Here is a 24618-nt window from a genome sequence, read left to right as displayed (position 1 = left end):
GGCCATTAACTATAAATGACCATTCATGTTAAGAATTATCCAGTCCTTCAGGAGCAAGGGCATTTCCAACAATCTTCTTTTTACTGATAATCACCATTTCATGTTTACCAAGTCCCTGGCCTATAAGCAATGAGAAGTTGCAGCCTCTCTTTTATATCAACCACCTCTCAAAAAGAGTAGAAAGAAAATAAAATCCATTCTGCGTCTTAGAAATGTTAGAGTAAGTCATTTTTTTTTAAAGTATCTGTGTCAGAGGTCAGAGGTCTGGGCTTGTTCCATTTCATACTCCCCTCTACCCTAACCCCCTTGACCCCACACCAGCTAACAGACAACATACCTGAACCTATTCCATCTATGTACACCAGGCATGCAGCATGGACAAATGATGTCACAGTGGAGATGGTCTCTGGCCTTTTCAAAGCAGCTTCCTCCCCCATTGTATTCATGAAGTTAACCCAGGACAGGATATCTCTGATACTGACCACACACCTTCGGCCAAATTCCTGGTGGGTCAGCCAATCAATGAAATCCAGCATCACCTCAGCTATGTCAGCCCCTAAGACACAAGGAGGCAAAGGCAGTTGCTTAGAAGTAGCTATATCAAAAACTCCAAATAGGGTTTTGTAACATGGGGCCCAGAGATGGCCTAAGAGAGGTCTGTGCTCCATAAGATTATATGCAAATTTTTGTGAAAGGAAAGTACATTACTGCTTTTTCTAGGTAGAGGGGGTCCATTGCTTTTATTACATGAACAAGAGGTTCATGAATAGCATTCCACACCTACCAAAAAAGAAAAACCACCTTGAGAATTACAGCCTAAGAAGCAATCCTGAAAACTGCTCAAAGAGAGTATTCATTTGGTTCACGTTCAGATACAATTATGAAGACACAATGATTTTAGAAAATATATAAATTTTGTTGTATTTTATACTGATTCACTGGAATGGGGATGCCATATTTTCAGTGGCATTTTTTAAAAGATTTTATTTATTTGAGAGACGGAGAGAGGAAGAGAAGGAGAGACAGCACAAGCAGCGGGGAGGGCAGAGGGAAAGGGTGAAGCAGACTCCCCACTGAGCAGGGAGACAGATGTGGGACTCGATCCCAGGACCCTGGGATCACGACCTGAACTGAAGGCAGATGCTTAACCAACTGAGCCACGCAGGCGCCGCTTCAGTGGCATTTAGTTCAGGTTTTTTGTTTTATTAAATCAATGCATCCATCAGAATTCAGCAAATTAGAGGATTCATGAATTTTGTTTCATGATTTAAGTTAAAGGACTAGTCTAATTATCGTAAAATATTTGGAAACAAAATACTTAATGTAGATTAGAAGCAATGTCAATTAAGTTTAATAAAGCACTTTATGTAACTCCTGAAGTCAACAATAAACATTTATCTAAGACATATGAGTACCAAAGAATGTTTTTTAAAAAAGAAAATATGATGGGGAGCAATCAGCATTGCTATAATATAAAGTGGACCATTCAACAAGAGCCTTCAAAACTATACTGCAAACCACTTAGTAGAAAACTATCTAGTTAGAAGAAAAATACTAATTACAAAAAAAACCCCACAAATCTTTAAAAAGAACTTAAGGGGCGCCTGAGTGGCTCAGTCGGTTAAGCGTCTGCCTTCGGCTCAGGTCATGATCCCAGGGTTCTGGGATCGAGCCCCACATCGGGCTCCCTGCTCAGCGGGAAGCCTGCTTCTCCCTCTCCCATTCCCCCTGCTTGTGTTCCTGCTCTGTCTCTCTCTCTGTCAAATAAATAAATAAAATCTTTAAAAAAATAAAATAAAAAAATAAATAAAAAGAACTTAAAATGGTAACTGAAGGGGGAAAAAATCCAGTCACAACGAGGAAAGAAATGTTGTTTCAGCAACTAGATATTAAATATAAGTATCTGGATCCATATTTCAGAATGGAATAAATTTGAAGGAAATCAAGGACTTAACAGACAACTTTATCCATTATTAGAGGATAATTAAACCTTGACTATTGGACAGAAAATCATCAGGTAAGGTGGATGGGTTCATATGTATTTTTTATAACAAATATTGAAAGGTAACAATAGGAATCCATGTTATAAATGTAATAATACATACTAATATGTAAAATGACTGGGGCGCCTGGCTGGCTAAGTCAGTAGAGCATGTGACTCTCGATCTCAGGATCTTGAGTTTGAACTCCATGTAGGGTGTAGAGAAGTACTTAAAAAATAAAGATAAAATGATTGGTATTTATTATAAAGTAAATCATACAGAATGTTTACCACTAGTAATTAAAGAAAATGAAATTTTAGACTACCCATTAAAGTAACAAGAACAAAACAATGGATTTCATTCTATTTAAAAACAAACAAACAAAATAAAACCTCTACATGTTGGAAGGACTATGCCAAGCAGGTACATTTACTAAGCTGCTGTTAGCACCGTGAATGGGACCACCCTTCTGGAGAAAAATCTGGCCATAACCAATGAGAACTATGAATTTCCTTATTTCTACTTTTAGAAACAAAACTCAAGGAAATAGCTCTTAACATGTTATTTTAACAAAAACACAATGTCTTCAGAAGTATTGGTCATAAGAGGAGATTTTATTTTATTTTTTAAAAGATTTTATTTATTTGACAGAGAGAGAGAGATGGAACGAGAGAGGGAACACAAGCAGGGGGAGTGGGAGAGGGAGAAGCAGGCTTCCGGCTGAGCAGGGAGCCCAACGTGGGGCTCAATCCCTGGACCCTGGGATCATGACCTGAGCCACAGGTAGATGCTTAACGACTGAGCCACCCAGGCACCCCAGAGTGGGAGATTTTAAAAAGCCCACATGCCCTTCAGAGGTCATTATTTAAAAAACAAAAAAACCCATCAATTTCATAGAATCTTTTCTGTTTTGTTCATACTAGGGATATATAGATAAAACTACTACTGAGATTTATGAACAAAAATTCCTAGAGAAAGTTAGAAGAACTCAGTGATGTTTATATATTAAGAGAATACAGTGAATATATCTTAAGTATTCTGAATAGGATCAGAATTCAATTTAGAATTCATAATTAGTTGAAATATTAGATTCATTACATCTTACGTATCTTTATAAAGAAAATTTGGAAATAAAAGCTTTATCTAGTTCCCTGTTTTTAAGAACATTTTTACGCTGTGCCAACCTGATCCATTTCTAGATGATAAAAATTGAGCCACTTCTCCCTTACTCTCCTTGTTCCCTCAGGATCTCTAATGCTTCCCCAGAGAAGGTGCTGCCATGTAGGCTTTACAAAGCTTACAGTAAACAAGCTCCCTAAGGACAAGCAGTGAGGCTCAGTGAAGTCCTAGGGGCTGCAGTGCCAACTGCCCTGTAGAGAAACTGTTCACTCCATTAAGCATGAAGCCCACTAGTGATGGAGCCAATGTGGTAGTGTAATGGCAGCTGCATTCTCTACCATTCTTTTTTTTTTTTTTTTTAAGATTTTATTTATTTATTTGAGAGAGAGAGTGAGAGAGAGCACAAGCGGGAAGGAGAGGGAGAAGCAGGCTCCCACCGAGCAGAGAGCCTGATGCAGGGCTCGATGCCAGGACCCCAGCACCATGACCCAAGCCGAAGGCAGACGCCCAACCAACTGAGCCACCCAGGCGCCCCTCTGCCATTCTTATTACAATCCAAATCACTGATAAGAGTACAGAGCCCACAGGAGATACAGAGGCTACATCCAAGGGGAATTTGGCCCCAAAGCAGAGCCAAAAGACAAACCATGCCTGCTTAATAATTTGTCTTTTTCTTTAACTGGAATTCTCACATTAAATGCAGCACTACAAATAGCACACAACCATGGTAAGTAACAAGTTCTGAGTATGGGCCTTGGACCAACATTATTGGCATCACCTAAGAACTTATTAGAAAGGCAAATTCTCAAGCCCCACCTCAGACGGACTGAATCCAAAACTCTAGGTAGGAGGCCCAGCAAGCTTTATTTCTACAAGTCCTTCAGGTGAGTCTGGAACTCAAAGAAGCAAATATCCTTTTATACGTTCTTTAATTTAAGAGAGACTTAAAAAAAAGAGAGAAAGAGAGAGATAAAATGATCCAAAAAACTATGTATTAATTGAAACCAGAGCTGGGTTCTAAATTTAGCCCTTCAACCTGTAAGATAAATATATATACATCATGAAGAATGCTAACTAGACTGTGATCATTTCACAATAGATACAAATATTGAATCATGTTATATACCTCAAGCTAATACGATATTACATGTTGATTACACCTCAATAAAAAAACATCCATGTATACATCAAAGCAATCTAGCTCAATACAAGAACCATATAACAAATGTTTTGACCCTTACTAGATATCTTAAAAATTGCTAAATTTAGGTTTTAGGTATACAGAAGTTTTTTAATACTATTCTTCTATTTCCTTATGTTTGAAAACTTTTTTTTTTTTTTTAAAGATTTTTATTTATTTATTTGACAGAGAGAGAGACAGCGAGAGCAGGAACACAAGCAGGGGGAGTGGGAGAGGGAGAAGCAGGCTTCCTGCCGAGCAAGGAGCCCGATGCGGGACTCGATCCCAGGACCCTGGGATCATGACCTGAGCCGAAGGCAGACGCTTAACGACTGAGCCACCCAGGCGCCCTGTTTGAAAACTTTTATAATGAAAAGAAAAATTTTTTATTTTTTTCTAAGAAAGCAAGTGGCGGTGGGGGAGGAAGAGCCACCCAGAACATTTTTAATAAATTAGTTGATGACAGGGATGCCTGGGTGGCTCAGTCAGTTGAGCATGGGACTATTGATTTTGGCCCAGGTCATGATCTCAGGGTCATGGGATCGAGCCCTCTGTCAGGCTCCACACTCAGCAGGGAGTCCACTTCAGGATTTTCTCTCTCCCTCTGCCCCCACCCCCACTGCACTTGCATTCTCTCTCTCAAAAACAAATCTTTTAAATAAATAAATAATAAAAAAACCCTTTAACATAGATTTTAAAAGTATTTTGGTATTATTTCTGATTTTAATTAAATGAAATCTTAGACCTATTCTTATTTTCTAAGACATGATTTCTAATTTCCATTAGCTTCAGAAGTTTGGGAATTACGTTTACCACCTGAAAGCTCTCACCTTTATGATCTATTCTGCCCAGAGACAATCCTGGACGAAGATTATGGCTGATAATCTGAATTAAATCTTCACGATTTGTGCTTTGTGGGCACCATATTTCTGTAAACCGGTTTCTTAAGGCAGGAGACAGCTATAAGAAACAAAAATTTCAATTTGAATGTAATACTTATGAGGAAAACTAGAAAACAAATCCTTTGAAAGAGTATTAGCTGATGAGTCTAACGAATACCAGATGCTTCTTTTATTACCTCTACTACAATTGAAGACCTACTTTATCCTGACTCCTTCCACAGGTCATCTCATTCATCTCCACCACAACCTCCAAGACAGCATTCCCATCACTTTCTTTATAGACAGAGTGCAGAACTTCAAGGTGTCATAGAATAGGTGGTGCAAGTTGAAGTCCAGCCCCAGTGGGAGACCCCCAAACCTGAACACTTCCCCTAAGCAAAGGCCCTTCCTTTACCTTCAGTTACATAACTAGTGCTTTCAAAAAAATAAAAGCTGTTGTCCCACAGGGGAGAGCTGTCTGAAGTAGAAAGAGAAAACATCTTTTATGTGGCTCAAAGGGGGATAGTGAAATTATTAAGGAGGTTCCAATTTTACCTAGGTATAACAAAGAATTGTTTGTCCTTCCAGTCTTTGATGGCCTTTGCCCTGAAAATGGATTCCTCCTACCCTTCTTACCCTTCTCCTATGTCAATTAACTCCTATTAACAAGCATATACAATGCCACATATGCACGTAACTATTAGCTTATTATTGCTTTCCTTTTACTTGATAAACTCCATCCATCTGCCTGGCCTACTGCAGCAGGACTAGCAGCAATGCCTATACTCAGGAGCAGCTTAGTCAAGACCCAGTGAATGTGTGAGTGTTCCTTGCTGCTGTCCTAGACAAGCAGTGCCATTGGTCTTTGGCATCTTACCCTCACTCTGCCTGCTAGGGAGGCAAAAACAAAAAAGAACCTTCCCTTAGGTAAAAGTTGGCAATCTTTTTCTAAGAAAAACTTGAACTATCCTAACTTAAACTAACCTTAACACACACAACCTTGAAATCAGATCTTTCTAAGCTATTCTCACTTGCCAAAGAACCACTTGTCATATTATGTTTGAAGCTGTGATGTGTTTCTTCTTATTTTTTTCTTTCTTCTCTTCAGAACATTTCAAGAAGCACAGTGATAATCTTTTTTATTACGCTACAGAGGAAAATCAGGCCTGAAGCATCATGTTCACATTTCAGGGACCCACCAAGTTACCAAGAACTTTAACTACTTTCATTCACAACCCCTGTTTCTTCTCATTGTCCCTGACCTATCACCACATCACCATTTTCCTAACAGACCAGGATCCCACACACAACACAGACTTCTCCACTGAGAGGCTTCACAAGCCTGAAAGCCAAGGTGTGTTCAGGGTATTGGATCCTGGCTGGATCCTAACACCACCTTCTGAACAAAAGGCTGCTCTCCACCTTTTCCTTTACCAATAGTCTGAGGGTAACCCACATAACCGCTGGAGAGAACAGATACGCTCCACCTGCAAAACCTGAAGAGGTTCCTGGCTGCAACATTTTTGTCACTTTAAAACACTCAGAGCCACACTCATGTTTATGAGAGGAGACTCCAGAAACAGAGTTTAAGATTAAATTTCAGGGCGCCTGGGTGGCTCAGTTGGTTAAGCGACTGCCTTCGGCTCAGGTCATGGTCCTGGAGTCCCGGGATCGAGTCCCGCATCGGGCTCCCTGCTCGGCAGGGAGTCTGCTTCTCCCTCTGACCCTCCTCCCTCTCATGCTCTCTGTCTCTCATTCTCTCTGTCTCAAATAAATAAATAAAATCTTAAAAAAAAAAAAAAGATTAAATTTCAGTTTCAACTTTCTCATCCATGAAAGTAGGAAAATAACTTTCACACAGAGTTCTTGTGAGAATTTGTTATGGTAACATATGTAAAGAGCTGGGCAAAGTGACTGAAACAATGAAATTTCAGGCACACACAGTGAGATATTAAAACAAGGAAATGATTATGTCAGAATTTCTCAACTTTGTAATAATTCTAAAATATCTTTCTAGGTTAATTTTTACCCAATATAAAATTCCAAATGCATTTTTACATATTATATTTATAGCTGCCAGTGAGCTGAGGTCAAAAACTGGAAAAAAATTATGCTTCAGGAACACAATTTTACCTCTTTTTTTCCGAAGTCGCCCCCAGGGTTCATGGTTGCTAAGATACGGAATTTTTTCCCAGCAGTCAACAACTCTACCTCATTATCCTTGTCCTCTACACTGCCTTTTTCAGCTAATACCAGGGACTTTTCCACCTCAAGGACACTAAAAGACAGAAAAATTGGAGAATATAAGATTAGAAAAGGCTTATGTATCCTTTCTATTTTGTGGTCTTCAACTTCTTTTCAAAAGGAAAAAAGTTATATCCTCTGCTGATCTTTTACTTTAGTTAACACTTTCCTAGCACATATTTTAAAATGATTCATTATCCCAATTCCTGTGTAATGGAACAATATTTCTGAACAAAAGAAAAAAAAATCCCTTTATCCACTTATGCCCCATTAAGGCATTTGTTTTAAAAATGAGTGTCTTATATGCAAATACTCATGGCAGCATTATTCATAAAAGTAGAAATAACCCAAACAAACCCAAATACCATCAAGTGGTGAATGGATAAAAAATATGGTATATCTATACAATGAAATGCTCTTAGGAATAAAAAGGAACAAACTACTAACATAGGCTACAACCTGGATGACCCTCAAAACAATGCCAATTTATATGCAATGTGCTGAAAAGACAATTACAATTTTTTTTTTTTTTTTAACAGAGAGTAATTTGGTAGTGGCCTGGAGCAGGAGGTGGCATCAGAAATATACTGTAAAGGGGCAGAAGGGATCCGACTGGTATGGTGGGAATGTAAAACAGGATTATGGTGCAAAACTCAGGAAATTTACTAAAACTTGTTGAATTATACATTTAAAATGGATACATTTTGGGGTGCCTGGGTGGCTCAGTCGTTAAGCGTCTGGCTCAGGCCATGATCCCAGGGTCCTGGGATCGAGCCCCGCTTCTGGCTCCCTACTCGGCCAGAAGCCTACTTCTCCCTCTCCCACTCCTCCTGCTTGTGTTCTCTCTCTCTCTGTGTCTCTCTCTGTGATATAAATAAATAAAATCTTTTAAAAAATAAAATAAAATGGATACATTTTATGGTATGTAAATTAAACTTCAAAAAAGAAAAATAGGTATACATCAAAATTCACATTAGTCTGAGATTTTGAGGTCATACAGCCAATATAACATCTAGAATTCTGATTCTAGTTCTTTGAAGAATTTAGATAATGGTCACATAAAGTGCCTTAAAAAAGAGTTTTAACTTCCGTTCATTTGCTTTAGCCTCACGCCATTCCACAGTCCCATCTTTCTGATTATTGATAGCGAAACAGAAACTAGCCCTCTTAAACTACTCTGAGTGCTAAAGCAAAACGAACAACAACAAAAAAAAAACAAAAACAGTAACTCATTATCATTTTCAAACATTTACTATGCACCTATGAAGAACGTTACTGTGCAGAAGAATTAATATCTATGAAAACCAGACCAGTATTCCATATTCTATGGAATATTATTTAGCCATAAAAAGGAATGAAATCTTGCCATTTGCAATAATATGGATAGAGCTACAGAGCAGAATGCTAAGTGAAATGCTAAGTCAAAGAAAAATACCATATGATTTCACTCATATGTGGAATTTAAGAAACAAAACAAACGAACAAAGAAAAAAAAAGAGAACAACCAAGAAACAGACTCTTAACCATAGGGGAAAAAAACTGGTGGTTACCAGAGGGGAGGCAGGTGGGGGGATGGGTGAAATAGGTGAATGGGATTAAGAGTAGCCATATCATGGTGAGCACTATGTAATTGTAGCATCACTATATTGTACACCTGAAACTAATATAATGGTACATGTTAACTACATGGGAACTTTTAATTAAAAATTTAAAAAATTTTTTTAATTGCTTAATTAAAAAATAACCAGACCAGTGAAAACATCACACACAGGGCAAACCTCTTACACATATACCTATTGAGTCTTTCCAGGACAGAGTCATCAGCCAATGAGATCTCATCCAAGAGAAAAAAGCCATCTTCTTTCATGGCCAGAACAAGAGGACCATCATGCCACTCAAAAAGTCTTGATGTATCAATTTCTTCCTACAATTTGGAAAAGAAGGTGTGAAATTAATGAGCAGTGGCTCCACAAGACAATACACATGTAGCTAGCTGGTGTCTGCTGGAGTAAGTGGTCATTCGGAATAAAGCCTGCACAACAGTATGCTAATGAAAGTTCCTTGTGGACAAGTGAAAATCTAAAGATATATATCAAACCTGGGATCAAAACCTCACCATGAATAAATTCCACAGCTGACTCACGCACAAATCCAACTGCAATTCTTTTTTTTTTTTTTTTTTTTTTTAGATTTTATTTATTTGAGAGAGAGAGACAGATAGTGAGAGAGAGAGCACAAGTGCCAACTGCAATTCTTTAAATGAACGATGAACACATTATTCGCTACTGAACAAACCTTGTCCTTTGGCTTCTGTCTCACCGGTCGCAGCCCCCCCCAGGAAGTCCGATGTCTCCATGTGTAAATGGCAGTTGACAGAGTATAGTTTCTGATTTGCCAAGCCTGCAAACACCTGACAGATCGTAGTTTTCCCACACCTGTTAAAGGGATACATACCAGATTAATAAGGACCATAAATTCCAAATATAAAAGCACAAACACTCCTGTCAGCACAAGAGGATTGCTCTGTTGAGAGCCTCACTGCAGCAGCAGATACTGCTGGCCAACACAGGGCCTCTGCACCCTGAGCTTAGGACACCCTTCCCCCAAACACCAGCACCCTACGGTGTTCCTTATCCAAAAAAGCACACACTGCCTGAATTCCATCCTTTTCTATTTCTACCAACAACCACCAAGGGATGGGAAAGAAATCTAATCCTTACAGACTTTCAAGAGACAGGAGCTCATTTGCTGTTCTCTACAGATCTATAGAATGAATGGCAGTATTTAAAAGAATTACAAAGAAAAAAACAACTCCAGTGATAATAATGCAAGAATTCATTCTTTTCTATCACCTGAAGAGGAAAGCAAACAGTAATAGGTCTCTTGCATGATCCTTAAAAAAAAAAAAGAAAAAGCGGAAGGGAGAAAAGGAAAAAAAAAAAAAAACAACAAAGATTGCATTCCCGATAATCCTTCACAGATAACTCAAGTACTCCTATGGAACTGAACTGAATCATCATAATGAGTTACTGTCACAGAAGCATAGGACTTTACCCAGTGTCTCCAACCAGCAGCACTGGTTCACCAAATTCCAGTGCCCTTCCCACCAGCATCGCCAGTCTCCGCATGCCCTCAGTCCACACAATGTGGCTGAACATAGACTCCAATGTGGATACCTGAGTGGACAATTTACCTATAAAATGTAGAATAAAGATTTAGCTTCTAATAGTACAGCTCAATTCATTTCCTCTGGATATTTTGACCTACTCACTCAGTAATTTTAGGACATTTTCCTTGGAGAAGAGGAATTGAGGACACAATTTTTTCTTGAAATGTTTTTCAAGGACCTCTTGAATCACATCAATCTCCTCCTGCTTCCTGACTCGGCCTGCGAGAAACATAAATCCTTAAAAAAAAAAAAAAAAAAATCATTAAGTGTCAAGTTATAATACCAAGGGATATTGAGAATATGGAGCAACAGCAACTCTTACTAGGTGCTGGTGGAGAGGGTATCTAAAGAACTACTTTGGAAAATTGGGAGAACCTACTGCAACTAACCACATGCCTGCCCTGTGCCCAGCAACAGGACTTCCAGGTAGACCCAAACACAAATGAACATGTATGCACCAAAAGACATATATAGGAATGTTCAGAGCAGTTCTATTCATAATAGCTAGAAAGTGAAAATAATCCAAATGTCCACCAACAAGAGAATGAATAAACATATTATAGTATCTCCATACAATGGGTTACAGAACAATAATACAAAAAAGAATGAATTCCTAATACACATAACAGCATGGCCGAACCTCACATTAGGTTGGGTGAAAAGAAGTCAAACCCAAAGAGTACACACTGCATGATACTAGCTGAAGCTCAAGCACAGGCAAAAATCAGTGGTGATAGAGGTCAGAGCAGTGGTTACCTCCAGGGGAGGTTAAGACTGGCAGGAACCATGAAGGAATCTTTTGAGGTACTGGAAAATATTCTATACTTTGGCCTAGGTGATGATTTACATGGTACACACATATGTAAAAAAACTGTATCTAGCTTATACATGACAAAATAAAGCACTACATTCACTTTACTATATGGTATACCTTGATTAAAGAGTGTTTTAAGTTTTTTAAAAGAACATGTTCCTCCATCTATCTACTCTTTACCAGTAAAGAAAAAAATACAACTCTCATGGGTTAGTTTTATTTACTCTCCTTATTAACCACTCCATTAAGGACTCATTAGTACCTTTCAAATCAGAAGATTCTGAAATGCTTTCTTTCCTATAGAGAAACATATAAATTCTTCCCATGGATTAAACCAAAATGAGCAATCATGAGTCTCACATGCCATAACTGCCTTCCCTCAGAACTACGATAGTACCTGACCAATCTGTCAGTTTTCTTTTTTTTTTTAAGATTTTATTTATTTATCTGACAGAGAGAAAGTGCATGCACCCAAGCGCACAAGCAAGCACAAGTAGGAGGAGGGGTAGAGGAAGAAGGAAAAGATGCAGGGATCGATCCCAGGACCCTGGGATCATGACCAGAGCCGAAGGCAGATGCTTACCAACTGAGCCACCCAGGCGACCCAACAGTTTTCTGTATAAGGCACAAGGATGACTATCTATGATTAGTGAGTTGCAGATAAATAGTCCACAAAGACACCACCAACTACCCGCCAAAACTCTTATATGGGCATTGTGCCCCTATCTGACTCCTACATGAAGCCACCTGAAGCAAAGAGAAAACTATTGAAACCCAAACATACTAGCACAGAGGCCTGCAGAAAAGAACCATTTTCAAAAGAATCTGGCTCTTGAGGAAGAAAGACTATTTTTGGAATACTCAGTAAAATGTATATATTGACCACAATTTGGGAAAGATTTATTTTAATAAGGTTTGATATTTGACATAACTTCACAGTTTGAGAGCATCCAACTGAAAGCATACCATCGTTGGCTAAATGCTGTAGCCAGTCATACTCTTTCTCAGTCTGTTCAGCCAATCTGTATCTTTCAGCCCATCGAAACAGATCACGAAGGGTGATGAAGCCCTGTTTTCCAGCAAACACTGAAGAACTTCTGCGATAGGACTATTAAAATATCAAAACAAATTAAAAAGGGCAATGGCAAGCACACTGTACAACTTATATAAAATGCTTAACAAATTTATGCTCCCATAAAAATGATTCATTCCATTAAGACTAATTTTTTAAAAAAGTAAATGGACTGCAATCATTTGAAGATAAATATCCAAGCTTGTGTTTAAAAATATAAATTCCAAAGCACAACAACAAAAGAAAGGAATTCTCTTTCTTATATCATATATAAAAAATTAAGAATACAAATGATGGCAAACACGCAGAAACATCAATCCTATAATGTGGGAACACAGTAGTAAGATTGCCAATTATTATTGGCTTTCTAGAAATTAAAAGTATATTAATTCTGATAAAGGACACCATAAAATGGGATATTCAAAAAACTAAGAAACTGTAGCTTTGCAGAATTGACAAGGGAGAGACATAAAAAGGATATCTTTAGTTATGTCCATTCAAGGACTAGATCCATTTAAAAAACAAAAATTGTAGTTTATCAATGCCAAATTCCAATCTAAACAAAATGTTCCAAAAATATCCACAAGTAGAGAATTGTTGCCATATATGACTATGAGAAAAACCGTAACACGATATCAAACAGTTCACTTACAAACCAAAAAATGGATACTAATGGAGTGCATTTTAAGATAATATCCTTACTCTGAGAAAAAAAAAAAATGGAGGGAGTGCTGTGTCTACCTGGGAAGGCTATCAAATTTTAAATTTCCATCACGAAATCTAATCAGTACGTTCCATTTGAAACTAAGTGAGAGAGAGATGAAATACCTGAAGGTCCAGCATGACTTTAACCAACTTGCTACAATAGGAGGGTGGCAAACTACAGCGCTTATGCAAGATTGTTTCTAACTCAGAACTAGGCAATTCATCAAAATGCAATTCCACAAACCGATTCCTGAAGGCTCTAGAAAGCACCTAGGAAACACACAGGAAAAAAACATGATAAAAAGAGCCTCTCACCCAGTTTCCAAAATGGAGGCTCTACTATTCACCACAAAAAGAAAAACCCTTCAAAAGTAGTAAAAACATCTCAGTCTTACCAAGAAAGATTTATTACTTTATGGGGTAACAAATGGGAATAAGTGACAAATGCTACACACCTTTCTGCCTCCATAAAGTCCTGGGGGATTCTGGGTAGCAAAAAGCATAAACCGAGGGTGAGCTTTAACAACTTCTTGTGTTTCTGTGATGAGCAATTCACGGTTATCATCCAGCAATCTGTTCAGTGCCTCTAACACATCAGTAGGGGCCAAATTTAATTCATCTAAAATAATCCAGTAGCCCTTTCTCATAGCATCAATAAGAACACCTTAGAAAAAACAACACTGAGGATTAGTGCAGAAATTAGTCCAAAGTTTTAAAAAATGTTATATATAAATCAACCAATCCTAGACCATTACATTTCAAAACAAATTACTCCCTGCAGCTAGTCATGCGCCAAAACAATTTGTGATGTCAAATATCAAGGAAGGATAATTTTCCTGATCATTTCACACAGAAGGGGAGCCAAGGCTGACAAATATCACATTTCCAATTTATTTTTCCCCCTGCAGTCTAATTTCATTTAAATCACCACATTCTCATATCTACTCTCAGCTTCCCTCTGATCGACGCTCACCACATTTTTCTGAGTCTCTAGGAAATAAAGTAGCAGTTCAACTGCACTCTACAAAACTTGGTCCTAGTCCTCTGTACAGCTGACAAGATCAGTGGGGCCCAAAGGAAGCTGGATCCCTAACCATCCTCCCTTAACCAGGGAGATCAGGGAGAAAGACAAACCAGCAGTTATGGCAAAAGTCCATGTGCCTCAATTGGAAAGGATGAAGTTTACCTGGGGAAATGGGTTTAAAAGAATGAACACCTATATCCATGGAATGAAATAATAATCCTACCTTCTTTAAACACAAGCTTCCCTGAAGAGTCAGATGTATAACAACCAATGTACTCTTGAATATCTGTGTGTTCGTGATTGTTAATACGCACACAATGGTTACCAGAAGCTGCAGCCAGCCACCGGATAAGGCTTGTTTTACCAACTGATGTCTCTCCCTGAATCAACACTGGATAGGTTCTTGAAAAGATCAGCCAAAAAGCAATTTAAGAAAAAAAAAAAGACAGAAACCAGAATTCAAGTTGTGTTAAAAAGAATGTATCATTTACCACCATAAAAAAACATTTTTATATACCTATACACCACTAATGGAATGTTTCTTAAGCCCTGAGAAGTTTCTGTGTAAAAGGAGTTCCTCAGAAAATACTGAGGAAAGCAATCTCAACCATTCTTATAGTACTTGTGAGAAACAGTAAATGGGACTAGCTGTTACTCAAATAATGGATGATGAGTATCCATCAGCAAAATACTGGCAAACAAGCGTAAAGATGGCCAAAATAATCTGCATCTGTATTGCTTCCACCAAAAGGTGCAACTAGAAACAATGCTTTGTGCCAGGAGAGAAGTACTGACTTGAGAAGGAATTATTTACTTAGCCAATGAACAACAATAAAGCACTTTTAAAATTAAGGAGGTAAGACTAGAATGTCATCAATGCCTATGCTGGTAAAACTTCAGGGCAGCAAGAGAAAGGGTCCACACACCCTGCAGAAACAACTCGGACTATGTCTCTCAGGTTTAGCTTAACAGAAGACGTAAGAATGTAGGTCTCATCTATTGTAGGTTCCTTCTCTCCCACCGAAATCCAGTATCCTTCAATCTGGATAAGCCGGCCTCCTTTTGGTTCTGGAATAGGCTGAAAGACAAAAAAGTTAGAGAAATAACCCATAGTCTCATGACAACTATGACATTCTTTCAGAGAGGGTGTAAAGTAGGAAAAGAGGTTATCACCAAAAATGCTGCCCCATTCTAGATGGTGATGGTGAATCCAAAGTAATCCTAAGTCTCTAATAAGGTTCTTTCTTAAGAGTAAAGAATCAACATAAAAACAAGCCTGTTAGTTGGTAAACCACTTTCTCAGCATCTTTCACTCCCATGTTATTCTAGAATTTCCTTTGTCAAACTGAAATGGTGGTTGTGTTTAATAATAAGAAAAAAACATGCCCAACCATCAATCAGATGGCAAGTGTGTATACAAACTCTGGTATAAGCAACAAAATACTATGTAACTACTAGAAACCATGTCACAGTGATCCCTGGTACAGACACAAACCTGTAGGATATAGTTAGGCTAAGAAAGGAAGCTACAGAACAGTATTATGAGATGGTTCCTTTTAAGGCATTTATATTAGATATATGTATTAGAATTTGCCCTTGCTAAGTGAAATAAGTCAGTCAGAAAAAGACAAATACCATATGATTTCACGCATACGCGGAATTTAAGAAACAAAAATGAACAACAACAACAACAAAAGACAAACCAAAAAACAGACTCTTAACAATACAGAACAAACTGATGGTTACCAGAGGGGAGGTGGGTGGGGAGATGGTGAAACGAGTACAATTAGCTTCAGCAACGAGTAACATACAGATTTGTTGAATCACTATATTGTATACCTGAAGTTAATATAACACTGTATATTAAATATACTGGAATTAAAAAAAAAAGAAAGAATTTGCCTTGATAAATCTATACACACACTGTGAGAATTTGAATATATAACAAAATATATACATGATTTAGGTGGAAAGGTATAAGGTTTAAATCTCTAAAGAGTAGGAGTAAGAATTTTGGGAATTTTCACCATCTAAGACACCACCTAATTTTTTTGGGGACAAACTGATTATTTTTATAATTAGAAACAAGTTTTGTTAAAAAAATGAAATTTTGATAATTCAGCCTTTCATTTACATTAAACAAGTCAAGAAATCAAACAACATACCTGCTTCAGCAGACTTTTTACATTGCCAGAGACAATGTGTTGACAAATGAGCTTCTGAACTATTGGGTGTGATGCCCTGTCAAGCTGCGTTAAGAAACCCAAACAAAAGCCCTAGGAAAAAAACCAAATATGCATAAAACTAATTACCTTTCTGCAATAACAGGCCAACTTATTTCAGGAACAAAATTCAACCTCTTGGGGGGTTCTGGTTCCCAGAACAACTTTTAAATGTGATATGATGGTAGAAAAAGGGCAGGATCACTCTGGTTTGTCCTGGGCTGAGCTGACTAAATGGAATGCACAGGCAAACCTGACATTTGCATCACCAAAACCTCCCATCCAATGGTGAGCCCACCCAAGCACAGATTTTAGAAAGACCTCATAGCGGCGCCTGGGTGGCTCAGTTGGTTAAGCGACTGCCTTCGGCTCAGGTCATGATCCTGGAGTCCTGGGACTGAGTCCAGCATTGGATTCCCTGCTCAGCAGGGAGTCTGCTTCTCCCTCTGACCCTCCCCCCTCTCATGTGCTCTCTCTCTCTCTCTCATTCTCTCTCTTTCAAATAAATAAATAAATAAATCTTTAAAAAAAAAGAAAGACCTCATAGAGCGAGCGCTGGATGTTGCTACACGGATTGGAAGCTGCAAATCGCAGAGCTCTGCAAAGAGTCCGAAGGCTGTAGTGAGGTCTATGGCCAGTTCCATCCACCAATTTTGTCCCAGAGTCTTTCCGCAGAGCTGTGTACAAGCTACAAAAAGGACGGAGTTCAAATGACTTTATTAAATAATAAGCATTCACTATTTTGCCATTATTTCCATTTTTTTACACAAGGCCCAAAAGCCATTTTTAGATAGTTAAGCTTACATACAATTTCCTAGAGCATTCATCAAAACCTTTCAGACATTCTCTTTTGAATCTATTTTCCAGGGCTCCCTGCTCAGTGGGGAGTCTGCTTCTCCCTCTGCCCCTCCCCTCTGCTCATGCACTCTATCTCTCGCTCTCTCTCAAATAAATAAATAAAATCTTTTTTTAAAAAAAATCTATTGGGCGCCTGGGTGGCTCAGTTGGTTAGGCGACTGCCTTCGGCTCAGGTCATGATCCCAGGGTCCTGGGATCGAGTCCCACATCGGGCTCCCTGCTCGGCAGGAAGCCTGCTTCTCCCTCTCCCACTCCCCCTGCTGGTGTTCCCTCTCTCGCTGTGTCTCTCTCTGTCAAATAAATAAATAAAATCTTTAAAAAAATTAAAAAATCTATTTTTCACACACTTACAGACTCTTTCAAAAGAAGGATATATCAATTTCCTTTAGGATGAAAAGAGGAGAGAGGTGAAAAACATCAGATTCTTAACAAAAAGACAGTAAGATAGGAGAAGCCCTTAGTAAGAATATACAGAGTCCAGGGGCACGTGGGTGGCTCAGTCTGTTAAGCGCCCAACTCTTGATTTCGGCTCAGGTCATGATCTCAGGGTTGTGGAATCAAGCCCCATATCGGGGTCTGCGCTCAGAGAGGAGACTGCTTGAAATTCTCTCTCCCTCCCTCTCTGCGCCTCCAACCCCCAACCCCTGTGCACTCTAAAATAAATAAATCTTTAAAAAAAATTTGATACACACACACACATACACACAGAGTCCAAACACAGTGTTCCAGAGTCAGCTCTAACACAATAGGGAAATAAAGTCCCTGTGTGATGGAGAAGCACACAGAAAAAAATCATGGTGTTTTGAAAGGTCATAGGTATGGCCATAATCAACAATGACAAAATGTTAAAAAGCATGAAAATATGGTGACTGTTACTGTTATCATTACCACATGCTTTAGAATACTAGAAGATGACAAGACGAAAGAAGTTTCAGACTGAAACATGAAATGCAAGAAATTTAAAATCTCATGAAATTCATGATCAGCTACATAAGATCAAGAGTAACCAAATGTGTGTCACAGATGAAATCTAAGTTCTTGCCCGCTAAGATTTGACTTGCCTCTTTGCAATCTAGCTACACATTCTTTCTTTTGTAGAAAGAATCTACATTTTAGAAGGGGTTATTACAAATGGAACACTTACTACTTACACTATTAGCATTTTACAAGAGCCTCTGCTTTATCTAGTCTGTTTTATCTCTGCTTTTGAATTTTAACCACACATATTTATACTTTTGTCCAAATATTCTTGGCTAACAGAAGTGTTCCAATTTTAGTATGCAGTATTGATAAACCATTCCAAAGCATTTTCACAGATGCTTCCTTAACTATTCTATCTACAATAGGGCTCCACTGGGGCGCCTGGGTGACTCAGTTGGTTAAGCGCCTGCCTTCAGTTCAGGTCATGATCCCAGGGTCCTGGGATCAAGTCCTCTATTGGGCTCCCTGCTCAGCAGGGAGTCTGCTTCTCCCCCTGTCTCTTGCCCTGCTCATGCCCTCTCTCTCCCCCTGCCTCTCCCCCGCCTCACACCCTGCTCTCTCTCTCAAATAAAATCTTAAAAGGGTGGGGGGGCTCTAAGCTTTATGTGTTATTTTTCTTCACTTACCATAACCTAAGATTATGTTTCTCTTGCTTTCTGTGTTGATAGTTCTCTTGCAAACATGGTGAACATTCCTAAAACCCACCAGAATTTCTGCAAGAAGTATGGCAAGCACCAACCCCACAAAGTGACACAGTACAAGAAAGGCAAAGATTCTCCTTATGCCCAAGGAAAGCGGCATTATGACAGGAAGCAGAGTGGCTATGGTGGGCAGACTAAGCTGATTTTCTGGAAAAAGATTAAAATTACAAGAAGATTGTGCTGAGGCTTGAATGTGTTGAGCGCAACTGCAGATCTAAGGGAATGCTGGCTATTAAGGGATGTAAGCATTTGGAACTGGGAGGAGATACGAAGAGAAAGGGCCAACTGATCCAGTTCTAAGCTTCATATTTTATTATATTATGAAGAAAATAAAATCTTGAGGTTATAGTCACTTCAAAAAAATTATAGTGTGTAGCTCCTTATTTATTATCTTCACCTCTTGAATTAAAAGCTCCATGAGGTGGGGCGCCTGGGTGGCTCAGTTGGTTAAGTGACTGCCTTCGGCTTGGGTCATGATCCCAGGGTCCTGGGATCAAGCCCTGCATCGGGCTCCCTGCACGGCAGGAGGCCTGCTTCTCCCTCTCCCACTCCCCCTGCTTGTGTTCCCTCTCTCACTGTCTCTCTCTCTGTCAATTAAAAAAATAAATAAAATTTAAAAAAAAAAAAAAAAAAAAGCTCCATGAGGAGCTTACTTATATTTATCTTATTTATAGCTGTATCCCTAGCACCTGGGCAACTCAATAATTATTTGTACAAAAAAGGGGAACAAACCACAAAATGCAAAGTAAAACATTAATATGATCCTATTTCAAAACCTTTACGTACTGTTTAGTTCTTTCTAGGCAACACAGACAAAATTAACTAAGTGATGTGCCCAGAATGAAAGCATTCGTTTTTGACAGAGCCCGTACTAGAATTCAGGTTGTCTATATAAAAGATTGTGCCCTTTCCACAAAGCATTAAAAAAAAAAAAAAAAAAAATCATGGGGTGCCTGGGTGGCTCAGTCGGTTAAACTTCAGCTCAGGTCAAGCCCCACATCGGGTTCCCTGCTCAGCGGGGAGCCTGCTTTTCCCTCTCCCTCTGCCTGCCGCTCCCCCTGCTTGTGCTCTCTCTGTGTCTCTCTGTCAAATAAATAAATAAAATCTTAAAAAAAAAAAAGCCCAGAAACAGAAATAAAGGCTCAAGAGGAATGCCTGGGTGGCTCAGTTGGTTATGCATCTGCCATCGGCTCAGGTCATGATCCCAGGGTCCTGGGATCGAGTCCTGCATAGGGCTCCTTGCTCACCGGGAGCCTGCCTCTCCCCCTGCTTGTGCGTGCATGCTGACCAATAAATAAGATCTTTAAAAAAAAATTAAAATACAAGGCACCCGGGAGGCTCAGTCGTTAAACTTCTGTCTTCAACTCAGGTCATGATCCCAGGGTCCTGGGATCCAGCCCCGTATTGGGCTCCCTGCTCAGTGGGAAGCCTGCTTCTCCCTCTGCTGCTCCCCCTGCTTGTGCTCTCTCGCTTGCACTGTCTTTCAAATAAATAAATAAAATCTTAAAAAAAAAATAAAAAAATAAAACATTTTACTTTAAAGGTGTTACTTGTTGGTTTTTCTTTCTTGGGGCGCCTGGATGGCTCAGTCATTAAGTGTTTGCCTTCAGCTCAGGTCATGATCCCAGGGTCCTGGGATGGAGCCCGGCATCGGGCTCCCTGCTCCACGGGAAGCCTGCTTCTCCCTCTCCCACTCCCCCTACTTGTGTTCCCTCTCTCGCTGTGTCTCTGTCAAATAAATAAATAAAATCTTTAAAAATATATAAAATAAAATGTTTTGCAGTTTAGAAAATGCACTCTTATCTAAAAAAAAAAAGAAGGGCGCCTGGGTGGCTCAGTCGTTAAGCGTCTGCCTTCGGCTCAGGTCATGATCCCAGGGTCCTGGGATCGAGTCCCACATCGGGCTCCCTGCTCGGCAGGAAGCCTGCTTCTCGCTCTCCCACTCCCCCTGCTTGTGTTCCTGCTCTCGCTCTCTCTCTCTCTGTCAAATAAATAAATAAAATCTTTAAAAAAAAAGAAGAAAAAAAAAAGGTTCAAGAAAGCATCAAGCCACACGGCCAATCTGTACTTTATTCAGCTAAGCCTCAATTCTAAACCTAAATCACTCATTGTATCAACCTTTTCCTCCCTGCATCCCACATAACTAGCATGCAAATTGCAAAAAGTAAGATTTCATCAAGACATATCAAAATACAAGCCATTTACATTCCAGGGATGCAAACTCCTGGCTATGAATACAAAAGTAATTAGGAGAGCATTATCTAATTGTTTACATATTCTCATTGGTGATTAATTCTTAAGCTTTCAATGTAGCTTCATTAGGAAAATCCATGGGAATTCATAAGGTTCCAACTTTAAAATAGAAACCTTAATGATAATCCTTCTCTAGTCAGAAGCAAAAAAAGAAGTAATATATGTGCATGAGGCACACATTTTTATGTTCAGGTGAAGAGTTTATAAAGAGAAACCAAAGAGAACCTACTTGATGATTCCTTGAACTGTGGTCTTATTCACACTCAGTCCTTTCAGATAATCCACAATAAGAATTTGTAAATCTTCTTTACTTTCCAATTCTTCTACATAAAGTTCTGTGAACCTGTAAGACAATGATTATTAAATAATAACAACTTTTTAGGAAGTTAATACAGCTATTCTGACAAAAAAATACAAAACACAAGGGGCGCCTGAGTGGCTCAGTCAGTTAAGCATCTGCCTTAGGCTCAGGCCATGATCCCAGGGTCCTGGGGTTGAACCCCTCCTTAAGCTCCCTACTCAGCGGCTTTTCCCTCTCCCTCTGCCCCTACCCTGGGTTTTCTCTCACTGCCCCCCCAACCTCACATGCATGCTCTCAAATAAATAAAATCTTCAAAAAAAAAAAAAAAAAATACAGGGGCGCCTGGGTGGCTCAGTCGTTAAGCGTCTGCCTTAGGCTCAGATCATGATCCCAGGGTCCTGGGATCAAGCCCTGCATTGGGCTCCCTGCTCCGCAGGAAGCCTGCTTCTCCCTTACCCACTCCCCCTGCTTGTGTTCCCTCTCTCGCTGTGTCTCTGTCAAATAAATAAATAAAATCTTAAAAAAAAAAAATTTTTTTAAAAATACAAAACACAAGAAGTTATGTAAACTCATCTTAACTGCTTATAAAATATGAAAGCCTTTCATCTAGATACAAACTGACCATAATGAAATAGAAGAAGATAAGACCTTTATCCTTATTTTCAGAGGTGTTACTATAACGGCATGTGATAGAAAAATACATGCAACAACAAAAAGCACCCTCATCATCAAAAATAAAATCACTGGAGCAAAGGAAAATACAATGCTTATAGTTTATAAAATTTTCCTAAGAAGGTTTTATTATTCTTCTAATGGGAGGGAGGAATCTAATAAAATTTTAGCACTATTTTAAAATTCAAAATTCAACAAAAAGTCACCAACAAAAATAAGATCATTTATTTTTTCCAAATGCTACATACATAAAATACCAACAAAATACCTTGTTGGTGTCAGTGTTTAACGAACACTGAAAATTAAAAGGCCTTTTACAAATCACTGGCCTCATCCAAGAGGATTCAGTTCCTAAAATGCACTTATACTGTTATATGTTCTACTGTTTTATCAGTATGTGAAGGTTTTTCTGATAGCTATAAGGTTATTTGAAGGAGGAAAAAATTTTATGTTCTACAATATTTGTGAGCCACTAAGTATCATACAAACAACCCAAAGGAAAAAATCCTCCAGTGTTCTGGAGTCCTCTGTATTCCTACCACCTAGAGAAGGTAGAGGAATATGACAAACAAGGAAGGATTCCTCTTATCAGAGATCAAGAAATTTCAAGCATGGTTATGAGGTTTGGTTATGTTAATATTATCAATCAATAAAGAGAACTTTAAAGAAAAAAAAAAAATCCCCAGGATTCAGGCCGTGTCCCTTCACCTGTTTCTTATTCCTGGTGGGAGATTTCTTTTGCCCACATCTGTTGCTGGGTTCATACAGGCAAATAAACGGAAGTCAGGATGACGAACCAGTGGTTCTGTTAAGAGAAAATTATAAATTCTCAACTGTTAACATCAAGTGATCAGCCACAGGTGCCCAGGGGAAGACTATCTAACTCCACAGAACCTCAGGCCAGGAAACCCTGCCTCAGACTCAGCGGGTTTGGTGCTGGCTGCTCAAACCATCCTTGCTGAAACCAATTTCTAGACCTATGTACCAACTTAATCTTATGCTGCCCTTCCACTACCTTTTAAGGTATAGCTATTCATTATTATTTATATTTTATCACCTATTCACTGCATATATTTTGTCACTCAGTGTGTCTGTCTACTGTCTACTACCCAAGTAACTTAAATTCTTACTCTTTGCACTCCCAATGCCACCTAACTTGGCAGAAAATTAGTACTATGGAATGAACACTTGGAGGACTATGTAATCCATCTAACCAAAAGAATCTTACTCTAAAGAGGCCAAAAGGGGGCGCTTGGGTGGCTCAGTCATTAAGCGTCTGCCTTAGGCTCAGATCATGATCCCAGGGGTCCTGGGATCGAGCCCCGCATCGGGGTCCCTGCTCAGCAGGAAGCCTGCTTCTCCCTCTTCCACTCCCCCTGCTTGTGTTCCCTCTCTCGCTGTCTCTCTCTCTGTCAAATAAATAGATAAAAAATCTAAAAAATAAATAAATAAATAAAGAGGCCAAAAGGCCTGGCACCAAATCAAACCTCAATGGGATCAAGTGCTACCTGTGTCTCCTCGATCCAGCAACACCAGGGAGCCAGAGGAGCCTTCAAGTAAACCACTGAGACATTCTAATGTTTCTGGAGCAGCCAGATTAATCTCATCCAACAAGATCCACTCTCCCTTCTTTACGGCCTGAGATAGTGTACCCTAAAAGAAGAGAAAGTAAACTGTTAAAAATCCATTGCAAATAAAGATACACTCACCAAGAGCAGTTATGTAAGCAGGTTTAGAAACAAGAAGTGAGGACAAACCTTGTGCTTGAAGAGCTTTCACCCTCAATGCCAAATGCCTGCCAGCTAGTTGTAAGAGCTAAGGCCAAGTAAACATTTTTAAATGTCCAGAAGGGTCAAGAGAATATCTTTGAGCCTAACAGAGGGGTGCAACAAACTAAATCATCTCAGTAGACAGATGGTCAGGTAACTAATAACTTATAATGTATTTAGATGTTTATAAGTACCCAAATGGTTATTAAAAGCATCCAAAATAAATAGGTGATGAATATGCAAAGATGAGATAAATGACTAAATCAATAGAGTGCAATGGTTAAATACATAGCCTTTCACATTTGCTGCAGAAAATCAAACTAAATCTTTCCTCCTCTTCACTGATTTATTTCTTCAAGTTCTATTTCCAAGAGCACTGAAAAATCTTAAAATCCACTCAGTTGACACATCAAAAACTAAATTGTTTTATTATTAAATGGTTTATACTTTTGTTTTCATGATGATCCTATCAGAATCTTCTATAAACTTAATTGAAAATAAAACAGAACAAATGTATTGAATTCCAGCATAATGCCAAGTCATGAAATAGGTATAAGCCCTATTTTGAGAGCACTTGACATCCTAATTGGTTATTTTAAAAATAATCCTATTAAGATTAAGCATTGATGACCAAATTTCTCACACCGATGGACATGATCCAGGGACCTTCT

The 24618-nt window shown here is 38.9% G+C and overlaps 1 protein-coding gene and 1 pseudogene across 1 annotated transcript in view; one reads left to right on the top strand and one right to left on the bottom strand.

The window, feature by feature from the left end:
• MDN1 (midasin AAA ATPase 1) overlaps positions 1-24618 on the bottom strand; it is a 161247-nt gene that overhangs the window by 86199 nt on the left and 50430 nt on the right. Inside the window, 18 exon segments of the mRNA XM_021693677.2 lie at positions 338-556; positions 5112-5241; positions 7296-7440; positions 9200-9330; positions 9702-9740; positions 9742-9841; positions 10461-10599; positions 10678-10812; positions 12356-12497; positions 13290-13436; positions 13622-13830; positions 14414-14592; positions 15117-15268; positions 16356-16466; positions 16953-17100; positions 21435-21548; positions 22887-22983; positions 23687-23831. Of these exon segments, the coding sequence (XP_021549352.2) occupies positions 338-556; positions 5112-5241; positions 7296-7440; positions 9200-9330; positions 9702-9740; positions 9742-9841; positions 10461-10599; positions 10678-10812; positions 12356-12497; positions 13290-13436; positions 13622-13830; positions 14414-14592; positions 15117-15268; positions 16356-16466; positions 16953-17100; positions 21435-21548; positions 22887-22983; positions 23687-23831 (2482 nt within the window).
• On the top strand, positions 18933-19252 carry LOC110583675 (annotated as a pseudogene).

Source organism: Neomonachus schauinslandi, chromosome 8, assembly GCF_002201575.2.
Source record: "Neomonachus schauinslandi chromosome 8, ASM220157v2, whole genome shotgun sequence".
Taxonomy (NCBI): Eukaryota; Metazoa; Chordata; class Mammalia; order Carnivora; family Phocidae; genus Neomonachus; species Neomonachus schauinslandi.
The sequence above is the reverse complement of the archived record's forward strand: the minus strand, read 5'-3'. Positions and strand labels throughout refer to the sequence as shown.